Below are 25,414 nucleotides of genomic sequence, written 5' to 3' on the forward strand. Positions count from 1 at the left end.
TTTATTATGTTTATATAAAGTTTTATTTTTATTTCAAGATTGTTATTTTACGTTTATTTATTGCACAATAATACATTTTTTTTATGAAAACTTTTTCAGAACATTTTATTATTAAGAAAAGACTCTTTTTTCTCCATGAAAGTTTTTGAAACATTTTTTAATATTTGATTTTTCTAGTTTTTTCATAAAATATTTTTCCCTGCAATTTTAAAATTTCTTCGTCACATCAACTTGTTTGTCATATCTAATTTAACTAATCATTCTGCGTGATATCAATTAATAAAGCTATTAAAAGATAAGTCTCTCGAAATAAGAGATATCAGAAGAGAATAGCAAATAAGAATTGCAGTATATACTATTGAAAATTCTTAATTTTAATCTAATATTCATATTAATTATGTTAAATTTGTAATAGAACGCGATAACTGTTGTTAACCGATGATGTTTTCTCCAGTTTTCTTTTGTTTTTTTATTTACATTTTTTATGCTCATTCCTGACATAAGAATGTCGATGGTGGGGGATCTAAGCGATATCTCGTTGCTTGAAGTTAAACGGTTTGTTGGAGAACTCAGCAGTTCGCCAGTGAAAACGGTCACGCACAGTCATCAGTGCTACATCGGCGGCTGTAGCGAACTGAGTTCGAGAGCGAGTTTTCTCGCATCAGAAAAATCGCGAGTTGTTTTTTGCGCCAGAATCTTGCATATATGCAAAAGTGCTAATCTCGTTGCAGCGCTCCGACATATCCTACGGCAATTGTATTTCTGTCGATTATATAGTGTACTAACGTATCACTGAGATAGTGTTTTGACATCGATGACTAAACATAAATCATAGATCTGTACAATCTACAACGCATAGAAAGAGAGAGAAAGAGAGAGAGAGACGGAAAATAATGTAAGAATAATTTAAATAATAAAAATTAAATTTTTGAAAATGTAATTACAATTATTTTATGGAATGTATGCGCCAAATTACAGCGCGAATTGAGATAAAAACAAGTTTTAAAAAGAAAGTGAAAGTTTTAAAAATAGATTTATTGAATGCACTATTGTTACGTTATTTACGCGCAATAGAGATAATTTTGCGATAATTACATATATGCATCTACTCTAAGTATTTTATATTTAGACATGAAGAGAGGGACACGCATTAATATTTCGCGCCAATAATAAGTACAACAATAAGTATAACAATATAGAATATATAATCTTTATAGTATGTTTTATAATATATATAATCATTTATATATTTGAATCAAATATAGAGAATTCATAAAGATAAATTTATAGTTTTAATAAGTGAAAAGAAACGTAATATATTCTATAAACTTCTAGTTTTTTTTTAAAACAACTCGCAATCATAACATATGTTTCCAAAAATTATTATGTATTAATTTGATATTAGGCAATTGTTTTACATATACAATAAATGTTTTCAAAATTGATTTAATAATCCTATGACTGTGAAAATTTTCTTATTGTGTAATTAATTATGATGTGCATAATCAAATTTATGTCATCGTTAAAAAAGTGCGTATTATGTTGCATAATCAAATTTATGTCATCATTAAAAAAATAATATCAGTTATTTGAGCATTATTCAATTCAAAATTTGTATTTATATTCGGATTAGGGATCCGGACCGAAACAAAATAAGGGTTCGGTTTCGGTTAAATAAAATATTTAAAAACTGTTCCGATTTCAGTTTCGGTTTTTTGATAAATAAAGGAAACCGAAATCGTTTAAATTACGATTTTTTCGGTTACGATTCCGGTTTTTAAAATTTTTATTTTTCGTTTTTCTAATTAAATTAATTTCTAAATTATATTACTTTAAAAAATTATTATTAATTTTTATGACATATAAATAACACTTCATATTATACATGAAAATATATATATATATATATACTCGTCAAAAAAATTATCGCAATACGTAATTAATATCAAAATTTAGCATAAATTCAAATAAGCGTATCTCTGCGAAAAATTGTCGTATTTCAAAAATTTTTTTTTTGTTTTAAAGGGTAAAGTCTCTATTTTAAGGAACTTTCGTTCGATTTTGATTTTATTCTCTCCCCCTTTCTCCATTTCTTTAAAAGGAGGGACGTGTTTTTTTTTCAAAAAATTGCATAATTTGACGAACTCTACGGAGTGTACTAAATTTTTTTCGCAAATATCATCATAACTATCGTAAAATATGGACTTTTTTCTACAAATTAAAAAAAAAATTGAATACTGTACGATTTTTTTTCGCAAAGTTACAGCATATCAAAATTACCTATGCATTTTTGCCTATGTATTCAATTACCGCCAACATTAGCATTATCCGATGGGCACTACGGGGAAGTTGCTGGTAACTTCGCGAAAAAAAATCGTACGGTATTCAATTTTGTTTAAAATTTGTAGAGAAAAGTCCATATTTTACGATGTTATGATGATATTTGCGAAAAAAATTTAGTACACTCCGTAGAGTTCGTCAAACTATACAATTTTTTGAAAAAAAAACACGTCCCTCCTTTTAAAGGGATGAAGAAAGGGGGAGAGAATAAAATCAAAATCGAACGAAAGTTCCTTAAAGTAGAGACTTTACCTTTTAAAACAAAATAATAAATTTTTGAAATACGACAATTTTTCGCGGAGATACGCTTATTTGAATTTATGCTAAATTTTGATATTAATTACGTGTTGCGATAATTTTTTTGACGAGTGTATATAATATATATAACAGAAAACATACTATCCTTACAGCTATCGTTATTGGGATAATACATGTATTTCAGAACATTAAAAAAATAATTTATTTTTAATTGTACTGCACTTCAAGGATGCTATCATGACATTTCTGTCTATTGCGTAAAAATAGAAAAAAATATCTAAAAGAACTGTAAACAGAAAATAATTTAACGGTCTGATTATGGTTTCGGTGTTATAAATTTAATAGAATTTCAATACGGTTTACGGTTTCGGTTCTACTAAAAAAACGATTATGGAACGGATTATATTCAATAATATTATTACTAACATATCTTAAACATTATTTTAATACTATGTGTATCATTACTAATAATAATTACTTAAATTTATGCTACCATTTAATAAAAAAAAATATTTTAAGCAATAAATGAATATCAGAAAGCCAATAGGATAGTTATATACATTTGCTAATGTTTAAGTAATAATAAGTAAATATATTACAAATATTTCTTTTAGGCATATATGTGTGTTTAATTCTATATATATTTAAATAACCATAATAAAATAATCGTACATATAGACACTAAAAAAAATGCAAATAATTTTTTTGCTCATGTTGACATGATTTTATTTATTTATTTATTTATTTTTTTTAGAAAATTGTTATTACTTATATTTTTAAAAAGATTTGGCTATCTGCGTCGATAAAAATAACACGTCAGTAGTTTAAATTTGAACAATGATAAAACAATGATATATTGGATGATTGCAAAAGTTCGTGCCCGATTTGCATGGATGGTGGTAATAACTTCAAATCGGGCACGAACTTTTGCAATCATCCAATAAAATATAATTAATAGTAGTTTTTGAACTTTAAACGTCTTTTGTATCGAGTAGTCGTTTAAAAGATTTGTTTGCATGCTGTTTGCGCTTTAATTACTTTCCGTGAGAGTTAATACTCTTCTCAATCTGAGTTAGCATACTTGCAATCATTGCCCTACTCGTGACAATCCACTTAGCAATGCCGGATATGACCGTGACATCGATATCTATATATCGTTTGGTACAAATACTAACTTGATTTTAAAACGGCCACGACAAAATCTGTCATATAAGTTTGTAAAACATGCTCGTTCTATTGTAGAAAATGATCATTGTACAATAACACAATTATTACTACATATAATAGTCATTAACAATAACATATGAGTCAATAATATTAACATACATTCTTATCATATTTCATAAAAAGTCTTTATATTAAAACAATTGGATACAAATTCTAACTATTGCAGATTGAAAATATTTTAATAATTTGCATAATTTGGAAATAATTATCAAATATAATATATTATTTTCTCTAACGATCTAAAGAGCAGTAAACAATCAATTTTTTATATACAATTATGTTTTAATAATTCAATTATATGTTACTTTCTCTCTTTCTTCCTAAGACTATTGACAATTGCAAGAAAATCTTATTTTGACATATTTTAATGTATTAGAATGTATTAGAATGTATTAGAATTTGTGCAAGACAATTTGAGATCTTTCTTTTATATGATGCGTTTTCATTTAAAAATGGAAGACAGAAGAATATTCCTCTTTTTCATGCAATGTTATTTGTACACATATTATAAAGGAAAAAAAGAAAAATTTTTCATATTTATATATATATGTTTAATATTATTTAGCAACAATTTAATTCGTAAATAATTATAGTTTCTTGTTTATTTTTTTTTCTTTTATTTATGTAATAAAGACAAAAAAAATTTCGTCGAGTAGACTTTACTTTCGTAACTATAGAATGACATGACAAAAAATCCATTGTTGTCTGATATAATTATTCATTTAATAAGAAATTCCATATATGTATGTGTTTAAAAAAAACAGGTCGTAAAGTTTTTGTCTTTATGAATATGCAATGTCTATTTATTGATTCAAATAGTCAAGATGGTTTAGAAAAATACCGTAATTTAAATAAACGAATTTTAAATATTGGAGGATAACGTTTTAAATATTTAATTTTTGATCATATATAATAAATGACCGCTTTTTTTGGCCGAGTGTAGTATCAATTTTACTTCTCGCTTTGTAGCTATATTATAAAAATATTTAAATCTAAGTATATAAGAAAATCCTTATAAATATAAAAATTAAAGGATTTTTTCTTAAGATTTTGTATAACATTATCTTTACTAAAGAATTGCAAATTACAATTGTTAATGTTGTCTTTATTTTATTTTTTGAATTTCAAAAACTTATTTGGAATATATTGTAATTGCTCCTCGTGCGTACGTTTGCAGATTACACGCTGTTTATTTTCTATTGACACACTAAATCTGTAGTGTCATTGTCCAAGTATGGCAACTCATGCATTCCGAGGGATCCAGAGGCTGAGCCGAGTATTAGATACTAGAATAAGAACGCTGAATTCCACATTAAGGTGTGCATCGTCATTACAAGCCAGGATTGTAACAGGCTCAAATGGCGAGAAGATTTTTGTAGCTTGTAATGATATTTCTTATCCGGAAATCTTAATCCACGAATTTGTTTGGAATGACATTGCAAATTATCCTGATCATATCGCTTTGGTAATTTTGATAATTTAATAGATTATATATATTATTTCGTATACAATAGATAATTATTTACGTGGAGCAATTCTAATCAATTGCAAAATTTCTTTCAAGCGAATTATTAAATGAGTATTTTAACGAAATTAATTAAGGAAAATTAAAAAAAGAATAAATAAATATTTACAAAAACAAAAAGTATGATTAAATGTAAGCGCAATCAACTGTTGAAACTATTGACAAGCTGCAAACATGATGCATTAATATGATATCAATATCAATTTTATAATATTTTGCGCAGGAATGTGGTATTACTGGCAAGAAATACACGTACGCACAAGCCAAAGATGCGACATATTATATTGGCAGAAGTTTACGGAACATAGGTCTCAAAGAAGGCGATGTGATAGCATTGGTGGCACCTAATTTTCCGGATGCAGTTTTAGGTTTCCTCGGGAGTTCGTCAGGCGGACTCATTGTCACTACAATGAATCCGTATTGTACCGCTAGTAAGTTGCTTCACAATATTATTTTAGATTTTATTACGATTCGAGGTCGATACATGTGCACGTAATATCTAAAACGGAAAACAAAGAAGAGGGCAAATTAAATGTATTGTTACGCTATAAGTAGACGTGATAAAAATTTTCAGACGAAATGTCCAAGCAGCTGTTAAAAGCCAATGCAAAAGCAGTTATCACGTCAGCCTCAATTGCATCCGCAACGTTGGCTGCAACAAGAGCTTGTCTTCCACCTGAAATACCTTTTATCGTGATTGATGATAAAGCTGGTTCTGTACCAGAAGGTTCGATACCTTTTGATGTCAGTATTAAAATATATTTACATTTATGTGTATATATATATATATATATATATATATATATATTAGTAATATTTAAATATTATATAAGCAAAAACGGGATAACATTAAATAAGAATAAAAGAAAAATTTTTTGTCCAAAATTTTTTAGGACCTCATAACACGAGGTAAATCATTGCCACCTGTAAGTACGAAGGCAACTTGTGACAATATAGCAGTTCTACCATTCTCAAGTGGCACGACTGGATTACCAAAGGGTGTTATGTTAACACATCGCAATTTGGTGTCTAATATCGAGATGTCTCAAGCCTGTTTCAGCGATTCATATCTTCCTACTACAAGTATCTTTGATGTTATTTAATAAATAATCGTTAAATCGATTAATTAATCATTAATTATACGGCTTATTTAATCTTATCAAATTATGCGAGTTGCGAATTAAAATATTATATAGTTGTAGAATATATATATTTCTTAAAAATGGTTTCTCTGCTCTGCTAGTGATTAACTGATTAATCGACATCAACTTTTATTACTTTTTCATTTCTTACTTTTTATTTGTTTTTATAGGTACATATCAAGAAAGAATTCCCTTAATATTACCATTTTTCCATATTTACGGAATGAATGGTGTGGTACTTTCGCGTCTTGCTTACGGCGCAAAACTAGTTTCTATTCCAAAATTCGTACCGGAAACATTCCTCGATGTGATGGAGAAATGCAAGGTGAATTCGCTTGCAAATATAAATTTGCTCAATAAATTTTTCGATAAATTATTAAAGATCTCGGTTGACAGAATGCTAGATAAAAACGCTAGATCTAAGAATGCATAAATCCGAAATAAAAATTAATTTTTATTATTTTATTATTTTAAACTATCTGTCATAAAAAATCGTAAATTCTCAAATTATTTTTATGTAAAAAAGTTTATGAAAGAATTAACGCTCCAAGTTCATGATAACACAGTTAACGCACTTTTTAGACGACTTCACTGTTCTGCGTACCACCAATTATACTATTTCTGTCAGCTTCTCCTTTCGTCAAGAAACAACATCTTGAGCATATTCACTCAATAGTAAGTGGTGCCGCGCCTCTCGCCAAAACGGACGTCGATAAATTATTTAACAAATTCCACATTGACTCCATTACTGTAAGGTTTCGTCAAGGTGAGTATATATTCATCATAAAGAAATTGATTAGGCAATGTGAAATTCTCGATTCGTGACGTTTATTGTTTCGTGAATCCAATTTCGAGGTCGTATTTTAACTCGCGCGAGCTTTATAGAGACTCGAGTATTTTTTCGGCGAGAGTAGAAATATCAAGAAAAGAAAGGCAGTAAGTTTTGAATTGTTTTCAGAACAAATATTTTATGACAAATGAGAATTATAAATGAATGAGTATAGGTTTAATTCTTAATGAAATCCAATGTTTGTATTGCTATGTTTATAACTAAACTATATTGCTTATATCAGTCAGGATCGTAATACTGATCAATTTAAAAGAATTGCGGTAATTTTTCAAGGTTACGGATTGACAGAAACTTCATCGGCGACATTTGTTGAAAATGGACAGAAATTTTCTAGCATTGGAAAAACCATAGACGGTACCCAAGCACGCTTAGTGAATATAGAGACTAAGCAGGATATCATCACTCCTGGCGAAACAGGCGAATTATGGGTTAAGGGACCTCACGTTATGAAAGGATATCTAAATGATGAAGCCGCAACGAAGGCAACATTAACCGAAGATAAATGGTTGAAAACGGGCGACATTGCTTACTTTGATGAAGATTATGATTTCTTTATTACGGATAGACTGAAAGAACTTATTAAAGTCAAGGGATTCCAGGTAAGAGTTTGTTCAAGACAAGAAAAGAGCCTCTTTTTTATGCATATGTGTATATATGTATAAAATAGATAAATAGATATAGATAAATAGATATGGATAGATATGGATAGATATACAGGATGTCCCGGGAGGAAAGGTCACTACTCTAGGAGGTGATAGTATCGATTATTTTAAGCAAAAAAGTTCATAAACGAGTGTCCTATTCTAAACGATTTCCGAGATAGAGCTATTGAATGTACAGTGGCAAAATTACTGATAAGAAAGAGATACTACGTATTATATTGTTTCTAATTTATTGTTCAAATGACACATTTTTTACACCTATGTAAACTTGGCACCCTACTTTTAACAAATAAAGTTTTTAATACATAAAAAGATAGTATTTTTTACAGATTATAATAAATTTTCAATCTCGGAAATCGTTCGGAATAGGACACTCGTTTATATGAACTTTTTGCTTAAAATGACCGATACTATCACCTCCTAAAGTAGTGACTTTTTCTCCTGGGACACCCTGTATAAAGAAATAAGCACTTTAAACGCACGGGATATTATCAAGCTAGAACTTCGGACTGATTACATAAGTCCAAAGTTATATATGTACATATATGTATACACACACACACATCGGAGTTACGTAATAAGTCCGAAGTTTTATAGTCTGATGATATTTCATTTCTCGGCGTTTGAAATGCTTATTTCTTTGGTCTAATTAAAAATGTTATTTTTCCACTGGTTGAAGGTACCGCCAGCAGAATTGGAAGCTTTACTGCGAACACATCCAGATGTAGATGAAGCAGCAGTGATTGGAATTCCGCACCCGAGGAGTGGCGAGGTACCGAAAGCGTTCATAGTGGCGAGTAAGGGTAAAAAACCTACGGAAAACGATATTAAAAACTTTGTAAAAGGAAAAGTCTCCGACTACAAAGAACTTGAAGGTATAACTCAATTTGCAACTGTTAGTGGAATCGTGGAATTTTTAATTACCTTGTAACATTTAATTACTATATATAATAAATTGATAAAATATTACGATTTGTAGAACAGTTATTATCTGAATGTCCAAAAAATTGAGCAAATACCAGAAGAAAAATCTTTAATTGTTACATAATATAATTAGATCTAATAATAAAAATTTATATAAATCTAGAGGACAAGACAATTAAAAACTTTAATGAAAATATTTAGGGATTGCATATATGTTTTTTTTCAGGTGGAGTTACATTTGTTAACGAGATACCAAAGAATGCTTCTGGAAAAATTCTAAGATCGAAATTGAAGAGCGAGTATCAGTCTTAAATTAAAATGGTTCTTGATAAAAAATTTTTGTAGAATGAAATCAATAATATAAAAAATTTCGTGTAAAATAATATGTATAAATGAGGATGTAATTTTATTATATATATTATATTATTCTATGTGCAATTCATAGTTATTTTTAATGAAAATATGCAGTTTTAATATGAATGCACATAAACGTACGCACACATCTACTTATAAACAAATATTAGTATATTTCAATCTATAGAATCTTGAAACCAGATATCAAACATAATATATATGAATCTGTGAATCTATGAAGAAAAAAAAATAAAATTCTTTAATTAATTTCAAAAATAGTGCAAATGTTTAAAGTTATCTAAAAATTGTATTATATATTAATATGCTTAAATCTGGAAAGATTATTCTGGATTGTTTTGCATCATTTTGTACGTAAAAAATATATAATATTATAAAATAATATATTTTTATGAATTAATATATATATAATACATAAATATTATATTTTTATAATAAAAAAAACTAATATATTTTTTAATACAGGTTTTAATTTAGCTATTGTTGTTATTATTTTGATAAAATATACATATAAAGAGAGGGATAAAAAGAGTGAGTTTTATAAAAATTATTATCTATCGCTTATGCGTGTATATGTCAGATTAGGCTTTTGGAAATTATAATATCTTGAATTTATATTTGTAATTTATATATTACTTTATTTTTGAAAATAAAACAGCATTTTTATAAATCCATGTGTTTCTCTTCCTCAATTAACATCATTCTGATATGATTTAAGAACATCACATGACAGCAAATATATTAATCGCAATGTCATTCAAATCATTAATGCAAAAGATGCTTTGTGTGTGTGTGTAATAAAATTGGAACATATCCATATCTCGAACTTTTATTAAACTATTTTATCTTAAATTACGTTATTATTATTTGATCTGATTGCAACAAGATATTTCTATACCTATATATAAAAATTTGTCAATTTTATTATCTATATATCTATTTTCTTAATAAGACAATTTGGTCGTATAGAATATTTTGTACCACAGAAAGATATCTGTCGCAATAAACTTTCAATTTTATGAATCTTTATTTTACAGTTTTATTTTATATTTATGATTATTTGACGTTTTTTTTTATATTTATAGGATATTAGAGGAAAGAATCTTTTAAATAAGTGACAACTTACTATATTGAAGGCTATAGTGAAGGCTTGCATGACATATTGTCATTAGATTGTTATCTCTTGCCATTAAGAGTGTTATGTCTCTAACGAAAATATAAAATCGAATATATAAAAATTCGAACAGAGCAATATGGGAAAAAAGCGGATGTTTCATCCAAATGGACGACATTAGAAGAAGATAATGCACCCTAACATAATACTATAGCTATACATCGTCGTTATTAATGCAAGAACATTGTAGTCAGAGACTCAGAATTCTCAACTGATGACACGCTACATTTTGTCATTGGGGAAGATTTGTTGTTACGTTAGATGCGACGATAAAAATATGGACTTATTGCCAGTGAACTTCTTTGTTTTCCGTTTCTGCGGTATATGGAAAGAACATGAGGATAGCAACTTAATAATATGTTTTGCCAACTTCTGCTACAGGTAATACTATAACATATATGTCAAGCAAAAATAGAGAAAAATTTAGTCATTTTATTGAAAACATTTTATTGATATTATAATCAAAATTTTCTTTAAAAGAAGACTCTTTATTAATTAAGTAATAAGAGAATTTTGATATATTAATATATGTCATATTATTTAATATATATGGGTTCCACGTGTGCAATACACACATGTGTGCGTACATATTTCTCTTCCTTTTCACAAACATAATATATCATGATAGGTATACCATTGCTATTTTAATATATTGCATCACGATATTCGAAGTAATCGAGCTCGTACGTATGAAAAACGATATAGAAGCTTTAACGGAGGGTCTATTTCTTGTTTTAACTTATGTGTCATTGTGCCTAAAATATCTAAATTTTTTGGTGCGACGGTGTGAATTGTGTGCCTTGTTAGATTGCTTTCGCATCAAAATCTGTGAGCCAAGAGATTCTATCGAAAAATCGATACTGAAGCAATACGATCGCAAAGGTACTTTTTTTTATTATATTGTAATTTCAGAATAGTAAATTAAGTGTATATTTTTGAATTAAGTAACTTTTTTTTTAAAACAAGTAATAATAACTTTTTCTAAAATTTGCAAAATCTTATTATACGCAAGTATTAAATGTTTTGTTAAAGAGAAATAATATATAAATATGCATGATATGTAAATAAATATATATATGCATAAATATAAATATATACTTACTGTTAGCTAAATAAACAAAGCTTTTGCGGAAGTATATTTAAGGAAAGTTATTAAATACAGAAGAGAGTTGCCTAAATCATATTTTTAAGATATTTTATGTTATATTTTTTATTTTAATAATTTTTAAATTATATATCCTGTTTAATACTCATTTGTATTTAATATTGGAAATTAATATCGGAAATTATAGCTTTATCTTTAAAACATCTCTATTATTACATATTTAACTTTTTGTCAAGAACAAATTAATGTGTTATAAACTTTTATGGTGATAGTGTAAAAGATACGATTTAAGCAACCGGTCTCCTAAATCGTATATCTCCTTTAAAAATAATAAATTTACGAATAGAAATAATAGAAAATTGCTTGAGAAAAATATAGTTGATTTACTAATATATATTTATACTAATATATATTTATATAGTAAGAACAAATAAAGAAACATTTAACATATAATAATTACCAAGGAGAAATAACATATTTATATTAATGTTAACTCATATTTATCAATAATAAATTAACAAATATCCAGCATATGATAATTATTATTAACCAAGATATTTATAACTTACAATTGGGACAATAATAAATTTTTTTGTTTTGTGGTATAATTATATAGATTAGTTTTGTTGATGATATTTAGAAAATATGACTAATCTATTAATAAATATTGATTTAAGTTTTATAATAAATATAATATGTACATATAAAATAAATGTAAAATATTCTACGATAAACTTACTTTAAAAAAGTACAAAAATGTAAAATAAAATTACATCGTTAGATTTATCGGCTAAAATAAATTAGTCAAAAATTACATCAATCGTATCTGATTATTTTTAAATAGCACAAAATAAGATATATTCTGTAAATCTTTTATATTTTTTATATTACTCATTTTGTTCATATTTTTACTGTTAAATTGTTTATACTAGAATAACACAAGCGCGCGCGTAGCGCGCGCCATTCTTCGATTTTATATTAAAAAGAATATTATTTAAAAAAAATATTTTTTGACAGAATCAGCTGATAACTGTCAAAAAATATTAATCGAGTTTAAAGCACTAACACATATTATTTAAAACATATAATTTTAATTTTTAAAACATATTATTTAAAAATTTGATTAGCAAATTGACGCTTTCATCAGCTGATATCTGTCAAACAATATTACTAAAGCGTTAATTTGCTAATTAAATTTCAAAGTAATAACACGTATTATAAAAATTAAAATAATAATATGTTGTAAATAATATCTTATAATACTTTATCCTAGAATAATATTCTTCGACAGAAACCACCTGATCACTATCAAAAATATTAACCGAGTTTAAAGTAGCTAATTTCTATCAAAAAATATTAATAAATGTTTTTGTCAATAAAATCATAATTAATACTTTTTGTTTTAGATTTGTATTTAATCAATATATATTTTTTTTATTCATAGATTGCAATGCATGCATAACAATATATGAATCAATTATGCAATGCATACAAATTTATTATTTAAATCTTTAACAGAGAACAAAAAAATAGAATTTTCTACAAGAATCTTTCGATCAAAATATTTGCGCTTTCAATAGATTCGTGCGCGTCTATACATACACATCCACCACGTTGCACGTCTTGCGCGAGACTGACCGCAAGACTCTGAGCAGCGGTATCGCCAAGTACAGTCCATACGTCCGCCACGCTGCGCATCTCGCGCGAGACTGACAATCAGTCTTACAATCGCAATATCTCGAGTCTCGAGATCAGTCTCGCGCGAGACGCGCAGCGTGGCGGACGTGTGGGCTGCGTTTGGCAATACCGCTGCTCAGAGTCTTGCGGTTAGTCTCGCGCGAGACGTGCAACGTGGTGGATGTGTATAGACACACCAATATAATGAAAGCGCAGATATTTTGATTCTACAATTATTGTAGAAAATTCAATTTTTTTTTGTTCTATGTATTAAAGATTTAAATAATAAATCTTTATGCATTGCATAATTAATTCACATATTATTATGCATGCATTACAATCTATGCATAATAAAAATATATGTTATTTAAATATGCAATGCATAAAAATTCAGTATTTAAATCTTAAGCAGAGGGTGCGAACAAAAAATTAGAATTTTCTATAAGAATCTTTTAATAATCGAAATAATCACAACATCGAGATTAATTATGATTTTATTGACAAAAAGATTTATTAATACTTTTTGATAGAAATTAGCTACTTTACCGCGGTTAATATTTTTGACAGTTATCAGCAGTTTTCTGTCAAAAAATTTTAATCGAGGATAAAGTATTATAATATATTATTAACAACATATTACTATTTTAATTCTTGTAACATGTTATTATTTTGAAATTTAATTAGCAAATTAACGCTTTATTAATATTTTTTGATAAAAATTGTCTGATTAAAGCGTTGATTTGCTAATTACTTTTTAAAATAAGTATATGTTATAAAAATTAAAATATTATGTTTTATATAATATATATGTTATAATTCTTTAAACTCGATTACTATTTTTTCACAATCAGCTGATTTCTGTCAAAAAATATTAATCGCACATAAAACATTATAACATATTGTTTACAATATATTGCTACTTTAATTTGTATAAGTTATTATTATTTTAAAATTTAATTAGCAAATTAACGCTTTATTAATATTACTGTAAAAAATATTAATCAAGTTTAAACAAACTTCATATAAAAATATCATTCTTTTTTATATAAAATCGAGGAATGGCGCGCGCGCAGCGCACTCTTGTGTTGTTCTTAGTGTATAATAAAAATAAATAATTTATATAGAAATTGTATACATACAGAATATGCGGTAATAATCGCTCGCCCATCGTACAGAGATAGAATAGGATATATACCGAATAAGAAAGAAGCCTCAATTGTTTTGCGCAATAAATAATGAAAAATTAATTAAAATTCTCAGCGCCCTGATTAATATTAATATATGTCAATTATAATGCTATTTTATTGTTGAAAATTCAAAAAGGACAGTAATGATGAATATATACACATTTTTTTCTAAATTCCACACACCTCGTAGAAAATATTCGAATTTTCATGTGACATTTATAATCGCGTGCGTAACTAAAAACGAATGAAATAAATGTGTGCGTATGTAAAGTCGAACAATGCTCATTCAAGCATGCCTTTTAAAAAACAGTAGAGAAGGAGGCGCAGAGAATAAGAAAAAGATATGAAAAGAAAATCTTCTATATATTCTTCTCTCTATTTCTCCTTGTCGCATCTTTCTCGCTTTATTTTTACAAGACACGCTCGAGCGAACACCGCTCGACCAATTGAGGTATCGTATTACATGTTCGAGTCGCCGTCTTCTTATCGCGATTTAAGATACCATTTAAAAGACTCACACAAATGTATGTCATTCATTTTACTCACATAGGCGATTATAACGTGTAGTTTCGATTTTCTTTTCGTATCCTTTTTTTAATTTTCTTCGCGCTCACCTCATTTTATCGGTACTTTGATTAAAAAGTACCTTTCTAAAAAAAAGGCTTATTAAGTCGATTCTTGAAAGTCTCGAAGTATTGTTGCTTCTTTTCCACAATGCTAATTAGCTGTCTCAATTCGCGTTTGCGTTAGATTCGTAGCATCAAGATTATCAGCTGATAACTGTCAAAAATATTACCCGAGTTTAAAGTAGCTAATTTTGATATCAAAAAATATTAATACATCTTTCCGTCAATAAAATCGTAATTAGTCTCGATGTTGCGATTATCTCGATTATCAAAAGATTCTTTTAGAAAATTCTATTTTTTGTTCGGATTTTCTATTTTAGATTTAAATACTAAATTTTTATGCATTACATAATTAATTAATATATATATATTTTATTATGCATTGATTGCAATGCTTGCATAAAAATATGTGAATTAATTATGCAATGCATAAAAATTGTTTAAATCTTTAACAGCGAACAATAAAATAAAATTTTCTAAGAATTTTTTGATCAAAATATCTGCGCTTCCATCATATTCGTGCGTCTATACACATTCATCACGCTGCACGTCTCGCGCGAGACTAACTGCAAGACTCTGAGCAGCGGTATCACCAAGCGCAGCCCATACGTCCACCACGCTGCGCGTCTAGCGCGAGACTGACGACTGACGATCAGTTTCGCAATCGCAATGTCTCGAGAATCGAGAATCAGTCTCGCGCGAGACGCGCAGCGTGGTGGATGTATGGGCTGTACTTGGCGATACCGCTGCTCAGAGTCTTGCGGTCAGTCTCGCGCGAGACGTGCAACATGGTGGATGTGTATGTATAGACGCACGCGAATCTATTGAAAGCGCAAATATTTTGATCGAAAGATTCTTGTAGAAAATTCTATTTTTTATCCTCTGTTAAAGATTTAAATAATAAATTTTTATGCATTACATAATTGATTCATATATTGTTATGCATGCATTGCAATCTATGCGTAAAAAAATATTAATTAAATACAAATCTAAAACAAAAAGTGCGAACAAAAGAATAGAATTTTCTATAAGAATCTTTTGATAATCGAGGTAATCACAACATCGAGATTAATTATGATTTTATTGGCGAATAGATTTATTAATATTTTTTGATAGAAATTAGCTACTTTAAACTCGGTTAATATTTTTGACAGTTATCAAGTGATTTCTGTCAAAAAATATTAATCGAGGATAAAGTATTATAACAGATTATATACAACATATTACTATTGTAATTTTTATAGCATATTATTACTTTGAAATTTAATTAGCAGGTTAAGGCTTTAGAAGTATTTTTTGACAGAAATTATCTGATTAAAGCGTCAATTTGCTAATTATAGATTTAAATAATAATATGTTTTAAAAATTAAAATAGTAATATGTTTTAAATAACATGTTATTGAACTTTAAACTCGATTAATATTTTTTGACAGTTATCAGCTAATTCTGTCAAAACATATTATTTTTTTAATAATATCATTCTTTTTTAATATAAAACTGTAGAATGGCGCGCGTATAGCGCACGCTTGTGTTGTTCTAGTCTTTTTTTAAAAAGACATGTTAAGTCGATTCTCGCAAATATTGTTGCCTCTTTTCCGCGATGCTGATTAACTGTTTTGATACGTGTTGTGCGTTATATTCTTAGCATCGAGAGGCTTGTCATCCACTGATTTCTACATATATCTCTACATTTTTTTAAGTATTATAACATATTTAAAACATATTATTATTCTATTTAATTTTATTTTGGACAAACTATCAAACTGCTATTTCTCGCAATGATAGTTTCTCGATGCTTCGAATATAACGCACAACGCGAATCGAGACAGTCAATCATCATCGCGTAAAAGAAGCAACAATACTTCGAGACTTTCGAGAATCGACTTAACATGCCTTTTTTTTAGAAAGGGATAGTTAATAATAATAAAGAAATTGGTGAAAGATACGATTTAGGTAACCGGTATGGTATTGGACAAGTTTCATTATAGATAGTATAGTAAATATAATTATAAATCTCTATACTTTTTGTACATATATAATTAATTATTTAACAAATTTTATTTCGCTATATATGACGTATTACGAACAAAGCTAAGGGAACTGTCTGTTTCTACTTGTCCTTGTGTCTACTAACGGGTTTAATGTTCCTCATGGCACCTCTATTGAATCAGGACGAAAGATCTTTACCGTTCAGGATGTACATACCGTACTCCATCACAACATTACTTCCATACGTGTTGACTTATCTTCAGCAAGGCGCAGTTTTAATTTATGGAATATTGCTGAATACCTCTTTCGACTCCCTCGTGTATGGTTTCATTATTCATACCTGCGGACAAATTGAATTGCTGTGCTATCGATTGACAGAAATATCTCGATTTTTTCAAGAAAATAACAAAAAAAGTGCAAATAACGCAATTGAAAGTTCCGCTATCGCAGAATGCGTGAAACATCATATTTTAATTTATAACATCACATACAAGATACAATCGTTATTCGTGTGGACTATCGCTACAATATTCTTCTTCAGCCTCATCACTCTTTGTACAAGCATCTATCAAATGTCAAAAGTAAAAAATTTTTTCTTTCTTATATATTTGTTTGTAAATATAAATATTGAAATAAAGCATAATTCAATAATATTCATGTTTTTAAAATTGATTAATAAAATTCACGTAACATAAACAATATTGCAATTGATATTTTTTATTGCAGAAAGAGTTATTCAGTCCGGAATTCTTTACTGTTATCTTGTACTTAGGAGCAATGATGTTCCAAGTATTCTTATATTGCTGGTATGGCAATGAACTTGATTTGAAGGTGTTGCTAATAATAATTTTTTTCTTTTTGATATTTTACATTTTTTAAATATATATATATATATATATATATATATATAATAATACGTATTTTACTTAGAATAAAAATATCGCGTACGCTATTTATGCAAGCAACTGGACGACAATATCAACAAAGCAACGAAAAAAGTTGTTGCTCGTGATGATAAAGAGCCAAAAAGGAAAGATACTCTCTTTTCATGGAATTTGCACACTAAATCTTAACACTTTCACGTGGGTAAGTACACGTAACATATACAACAAATAAAATTCGAAAAAAAATTAAAGACGCGATACAAATTCAATTCACAATATATACAATATATATATTCTGCAATTACATATTTATTCTTCATATCTGCGCAGATTATGAAAACGTCCTACTCTGCTTTCAACTTGTTGCAGCAAGCTTCGAATTAGTACTTTTTATTTAGTCTTTCTATCTAGCAAATGTAATATTACTGCTTTAATTGAACTGACATTAAATGTATTTTCATACTATATTTATTAGTAGAAATATTGATTTTTAGATATTTTTATATTAGAAACTTATTTTCTGTAGATTATCTCCTAAAGTAAGCACGTCGTATCTGCCTGTTTGTATAAAATAAAATTTCATATGCTGAATATTCCAAATAATTTTTAATAAATACAAAGGAATATACCTGCAATTTTATTTTATGCGATTTTATAGACTTATAATCTATTGTCATTTGCCTCGCTAACTTTCCATCTAATTCTCAGTTCTTCTGACAAGCATTGAAGTTTGTATATAAATGTTTCAATAGCAGTATGTGTAATAATAAGTATGTCTTTTACTCTCAATATTCCTTACTTTACGATAATATACGATGAGTTATACACGTTCATAATTTATAAAAATAATATGCGCACCGCATTGAAAATGAATGCAGAGACGAGAAAAATATAGTAAAAGAAATCAGCGAAGAAAGACTCCCGTTATTCGATGATTATCCCGTCATTAAATGTTAAGGAACGCTTATAAAGAACGTTCTAGCGACTTCATTATTAATTCACGAGAAAGAATATTGACAATGTAAGATGTTTCATTATATTTTTCCTATAAGTTTCATATTTTCGAGACATAGCGAGGCACGTTAAGAGGGTAAATCTGCCCAAGTGAAGTAATACAGAAACGATCATTTCGGAATAATGGACATATTGCCGTTGAATTTCCGAGTTTTATGGTTTTGCGGTGCATGGAGCGAAAAAACCAATAATAGTCTTTTCATTCGTTTTATAAGTTTCTGCTACAGGTACGATAATGAAAATGTGATATTTGTTCAATTACATTGTCTCTATATTATAGATTCAAATATGTATGTAACTACACGTACACACACACAACATTATATATTAACTTGATAATAAGTCTGCACTGTCTACAGTTAATTTTTGATTGTTGTATTTTTTTGTCTTTCTCAAGATTTAAAAAAAATTGATTTAGTGATAACATTTTTATTACTGCAGACATACATTATTCAATATATATATACAGATCGAAAATTTAGTAAGAAAAGTTTGTGTCAGATTATATTACAGAGAAAATTTATTTTTACTTCTTCTAGTTAAATTCAAACAGTTTATTTTTTAGTAGAGGATGATATGCGATGACATGATGATCAGACATGCATAGTTGAGCATTTCTATTTATTAAGATATAATTAAATTTTTAGATACGCCATAGTAATTTTAATATACATATTTACGATATCTGAAGTAATTGAACTTGTAAGAACGCACGATCATATCGAGGATTTAACAGAAGGACTCTTCCTAGCATTAACTTATGTAGCTTTATGCTTTAAGTACGGAAACTTCTTGGCGCGACAAGATGAAGTGTCCACGTTGCTAGATTGTTTTCGTGGCGATACGTGTAAACCAAAAAATTCCAAAGAAGAGATGATCCTAATTAAGTACGATCGCAAAGGTACTCAGTCAGTAATTGTTATTTTGGTGAAATTATTTCAAATATAATGAATGTTAATATTAAAACAAAATTATAATAATATTATTATAATAATTAATATGTAATATATTGTAATAATTATTTTATATAATAACAAGTTTTGAATACAATATATTTATATAATATTATAAGTGATACATAATTAAAATTTGTATCGGAGATAACAAATCATAAATTTCACTTTTCTAAAAAATGTCTTCAAAATTAATTAAATCCGAATAATATTTTTCAATACTTTACGCACACAGTATTCAATTTAAATATTGTATAATTTGATAAAAATTGTTAAAAATATTTTAAAATAATATATATTATATTACGTTAAAAAAAATATAAAATTAATATACACATACATGTCTATCGTAGTCAAGTGGTGCGTCCGAGCTTTTATGAGTATATCTCAAGCCACTTGCATAGCTCTCATACTCGCTCCTATTGTGGGACCTCAAGATACCAATAGACCTTTACCATTCAAGACATATCTGCCGTACTCGATATCTGGCTTATATCCATATTTGGCTACGTATCTTCAGCACATAGGTGCCATATTTTACGGAGTTCTGCTCAACGTCTCGTTCGATTCGCTCGTCTACGGCTTCACCCTTCATGTTTGCGGACAAATCGAGTTGCTATGCTATCGTCTGTCGGAAATCTTCAAGGATCACCCTGATATGGTGCAATGTCAATTCGGTTCAGACAAAGGCGCGATGATTAGCGAATGTGTGAGACATCACTTACGCGTACACGAGATCGTACGCAGGATACAATCATTATTTGTGTGGACCGTGATGATTTTATTCATTTTCAGTATGGTCACCCTATGCACCAGTATTTTCCAAATGTCCAAGGTTGCGTAAACTTAAACTCTTACACACGATCAACTATTAATTTCTTACAATTTACTCAACATACAATTTAATCTTTATACAAATTTGTGTAACAATATTTTAAATATCTGTTTTGTACGGCAAATAGCAAGTCGTCGATAAAAAAAGCATTACTACGTATCGTCTATCTGCTAATTGTCTAATTCACGATATCGCGCGAATATATATACTGACAATGAATTAAATTTGCTTCGCAGAAGAGGCTTCTCAGCGTCGGATTTCTCTCACTAATTTTATATCTCGGGAGCATGCTGTTTCAAGTGTTCTTTTACTGCTGGTACGGAAACGAGTTACAATTGAAGGTGTGATTAAAAAATAATAATTTATTTTAACACCTATTTTAATCGATATACCTATAATTCGCGACGGAACATTTGGAACATAAAATAGTACATTTTTGTGCCGAATTGTAGAAATCATCTCAAGAAAAGGACTTAAAACACTTACCGAATGAATGATGAGGAATTCTTTTGTCGCGTGTGCAGAGTAAAAACATCGGTGACGCTATTTATTCGAGCAATTGGACGATTGCCACGACACAAGATCGCAGAAGTTTGCTGTTCATGATGACCATCAGTCAAAAGGGATTGAAACTCTCTTATTATGGCATTTTTAACTTGGCCCTCGATACGTTCACCTGGGTAAGTTTATATAGCGATGCTGTACCTTCAATGGTGGTAATATAACGGTAATGATACTTTAACGATAATAACAAAGCAATGATTGTTAATAATCTTTCTTTATGCAGATTTTAAAAACATCCTACTCTGCCTTTAATGTTCTGCAACAGACGTCAATATAACTAGACCTAAATTATAGTAAAAACAGATTGTATATACAGAATTATATATTTCTCTTTTCTGTTTATGTATTTCCAACATAAATATAAAAGTTTTTTGAAATAGAATCTTTTCTTGTAAGTTATTTATATTTTTATACATTAAGTAGTATTTTATAATGACAATTTTCTATATATTAAAATATTTGTGCTATTTATTTTCTCTATATAATATTATTGAGCGTTTAGAAGTTAACTTATTGTAGATCCGAGCGTAGAAATAAGAAAATTGGAAAATAAACTATTATGTCTATATCATATCAATATGCGTGGACTTCCCGCAATGATTCTATGTGTATATGCGAATATATTTTATTTACTACAAGTATATTTGTCACAAAGCAGACGTAATACTACTTAATATTACATCAACGAAACTTGTCATCTGGATAAATTTTTTCCGTGATGACAACCTAGGGCCAAAATACAATCTTCATATTATTTTTTTCTATAAAAGCGATGATATATATACATAGCATTGGAGGAAGCTTGCATAGTTAACGATGCCACAAATCGACCGTCTTTAACATTTAAATACATTCGATATTATACGTTATTATTATATTATACTGATGTAGCTTCCCTATTGATAAAATGTTACCGGAAATTTCTCCTTACTGTGATCGAAAGAACTTCAACTCATTATGCATTATTGAGAAAGAGTTTCTAGGGATAGTCTTGAGATATAGGAATACGTCAAATGACACAGAGATAACTTGCAGCTATGGACATTCTACCGGTAAACTTTAAAGTTCTATGGTTTTGTGGTGCGTGGAAAGAACGAAAAGACGATAACATTGTTGTTGCTTGCCTACACTCCTGTTACAAGTATTTATAAGCACATAAAATATAAGTGTGTCTGTATTTAGAATTAGAATAAAAATATTTTTAACTTTATATTATTATTAAAAAAATTGTTAAAGTTTAAAATAATTTTATATTAAAATGTAAACTTTATACTTGCAGATATGCAATTTTCTTCTTAATATATCAGTTTACGATATTCGAGGTAATAGAAGTGATTCGCATGCGTGATCAAATCGACGAGTTAACAGAAGGACTCTTTCTGACATCGACTTATGTAACATTATGTCTGAAATATGCAAATTTTTTGCTACGAAAGAACGATATATCGGAATTGTTGGATTGTCTACGCGCAAAAATGTGCCAACCAAGAAATTCGACGGAAAAGATGATAATAGAGACACACAGTCGAAAAGGTATTGGGATAACTAAATTAGAAGTATATGCGATTCAAAGATTTTTTTTTATATAATTAAGCGCTTATATAATTATACGAATAATTTAATTATCATATTTAAAACTCGATAAAAATTTATTTCAATGTACTCGCCTTTCACGTACGAATTCTGGCGAATAAGTCTTTTAGTGAAATAAATCGAAATATTCGTGACAGCTAAATGGAGCTCTCTTACCTTCTTAATCATGTCGCATGCCACTGCTGTGGGTTTCGTGATCGCACCGATTCTGGGACTCGGCAAGGATGAATGGAGCCTACCCACGAAATCGTACGTTCCCTATTCAGTTTCGGAATTATTTCCATATGTGGCGACGTATCTACAACAAACTGCAGCGCTGTTTTATGCAGTTATGCTGAACGTTTCGTTCGACTCCCTCGTTTACGGTTTCACAATTCATGCCTGTGGACAGATCGAACTGATTTGTCGCCGATTGACAGATAATATTAGGGGCTCGATAAATTTTCGAAAAGGATCGGATACAAATGCATCGATTGAAGAATGCGTCAGGCATCATGTGCTCGTGCACACTTTTGTGAAAAAAGTAGGAGCGCTGTTCATCTGGACAGTCATGGTTCTCTTCCTTTTCAGTCTGATTATTCTCTGCACCAGCATTTTCCTGATATCAAAGGTTGACATTTGCGCTTTTGTCGATTATTCCTTTTAATTAATTCTATAGCTAATTAATTAATGAATTTCTTGTGAGTTTGCTTGAATTATAATTTTCTCTATTACAACCCAAAATATAATTTAACGGGGAATTCCCTATTAAACTAGAGCTTAAAAATATCAGTTATCATAGTTAAAATTTAAGCATGCTAACTAAATTTCAGGTGTGATATAAGGATACCTAAAATTTAGCTATAATAATTTATATATTTTAATAGTGAAAAAAAGGATACACATAAACTTTATATTTCTGAAATTATTAATCTTATATTAATATTTCAATAATATGCAATTGATATTGAGTTATATATTAGTATTTTAATTATAACAATTCGTTTACTTTGTATTTTCAGAAACTTTAGACATATAAGAAAAATTCAATTATGTACGTATCTGTTTCGCATTATTCATAATTTGTAAATTAACTTAATTTTGCAGACAAAACTCTTCAGCATCGAGTTTCTTTCTTTGATATTGTATTTTATCAGTATAATGCTGCAGATATTTCTTTACTGCTGGTATGGGAACGAGCTCGATTTGAAGGTAAATAATTATGTAGTATTTCAATAAAATTTCCAGAATCGTAAAATGCAAAATGCTAATGTTATTTTATAAGAAAATATTAGATCTGATTATACAGATAGCACGTATAATCAACAACTTTGTTTTGCAGAGCAAAAACATCGCAAATAGCATTTATTTTAGCAATTGGACATTGACCACGTCGCGAGAGCGCAGATCCCTGATGCTCATTATGATAAACAGTCAGAAAGGATTGATGTTTTCCAATAATAGAATGTTTGCATTATCTCTAGATACTTTTACCTGGGTAAGTAAAGTTAGAAATAAATCTATATATGCATAATGCAAAGCTTATACACAGAGTTTGCTTAGTTTTAATTAAACGCATTTTAAACGCAAATTAACGTATTTTAAACTTATCGTTGTTGCTACAATTTTCTAAATGTTCAAGTTAGTTATATATGTTATGGTCAAAGCCCGAAATAGTTTTATGTTTCAGCTTTTGACTGGCATGCTTTTAGTCAATCCTAAGAATAACTAATATGGCTAGTCGAAGTTAGAAACTAAGAAAACCATTTTGGACTTTGACCAGTCAATCCTAAGTGTAGCTTAATTTGGACTTTGACTGTTAAAAAATAAAACTAAGATTTTTAACTTGTTCCGCATATTGACTAGTTAATACTAGGAACGCTCGCGCAACGGGTTTTGACCATAACATATACATAAAAGAGCAAATTATAGAAAATTTTTAACATTATCTATCTTATTCTGATTTTCTAGATTTGTAAAACGTCTTACTCAGCCTTTAATCTTCTGCAGCAAGCCTCAAATTAATTAACAGATACATCGTTAATAATAATGAAATTTATTTTTAACGTAGTTCTATATTTATATAAGTAGATGATATAAAATATTTTCTGGAAAAATCCACTTTTATAATATCAGATTTTTGTGAATAATCATTCGTGTCATTACCTATTAATAAAACACTCAAATATTCGTTGATCAAAAATTTAGTCCTATAATGTCTCGTTTATATCAAATTAGCTAGTAACTCAAACTCAAATCTTTTTAATTTTTTAATTTTTTATTATTAACAGAAATTGTTTTGAAAAAACAGTTATATTTTTGGTCAGTTCCTACATAAAACTTTTTCTCTTTACTTTCATCAATTACGATATGGGTCACATCTAAATATTTATATAATTAAATTATATGACCTAAATTTATTTTAATCGTTTTAATTGCTTCTTTGGGCAAGAAATAATGCATTTTTATTAACAATTTAACTCCAGCTTGTTATTTGATTATTCCATATTTACGATATGAAACTATAATCTGAA

The 25,414-nt window shown here is 28.4% G+C and overlaps 2 protein-coding genes across 2 annotated transcripts; both read left to right on the forward strand.

Annotated features, from left to right (window-relative positions):
• The first annotated feature begins 550 nt into the window (after positions 1 to 550).
• LOC145939503 (uncharacterized) lies at positions 551 to 9,662 on the forward strand. Its single transcript, XM_083043836.1, has 10 exons — positions 551 to 895; positions 5,003 to 5,290; positions 5,574 to 5,781; positions 5,925 to 6,094; positions 6,244 to 6,433; positions 6,663 to 6,817; positions 7,075 to 7,258; positions 7,616 to 7,941; positions 8,684 to 8,879; positions 9,155 to 9,662. Exons 2-10 carry the CDS (start codon positions 5,060 to 5,062, stop codon positions 9,238 to 9,240), a joined length of 1,746 nt encoding a protein of 581 aa, XP_082899962.1. The 5' UTR covers positions 551 to 895; positions 5,003 to 5,059; the 3' UTR covers positions 9,241 to 9,662.
• A 729-nt stretch (positions 9,663 to 10,391) lies between these two features.
• Positions 10,392 to 24,912, forward strand: LOC145939320 (uncharacterized). Its single transcript, XM_083043551.1, has 18 exons — positions 10,392 to 10,855; positions 11,103 to 11,356; positions 17,161 to 17,672; positions 17,785 to 17,889; positions 17,989 to 18,144; positions 18,273 to 18,325; positions 18,925 to 18,963; positions 19,061 to 19,183; positions 19,604 to 19,857; positions 20,263 to 20,744; positions 20,981 to 21,085; positions 21,269 to 21,424; positions 21,532 to 21,575; positions 22,588 to 22,841; positions 23,039 to 23,511; positions 23,988 to 24,092; positions 24,223 to 24,378; positions 24,852 to 24,912. The coding sequence occupies exons 1-18, from the start codon at positions 10,689 to 10,691 to the stop codon at positions 24,903 to 24,905; spliced, it is 3,492 nt and encodes a 1,163-aa protein (XP_082899677.1). The 5' UTR covers positions 10,392 to 10,688; the 3' UTR covers positions 24,906 to 24,912.
• The last annotated feature ends 502 nt before the right edge of the window (positions 24,913 to 25,414 follow it).

Source organism: Prenolepis imparis, unplaced genomic scaffold, assembly GCF_030444845.1.
Source record: "Prenolepis imparis isolate NDT839.2.m4 unplaced genomic scaffold, iyPreImpa1.0 SCAF_8, whole genome shotgun sequence".
Taxonomy (NCBI): domain Eukaryota; kingdom Metazoa; phylum Arthropoda; class Insecta; order Hymenoptera; family Formicidae; genus Prenolepis; species Prenolepis imparis.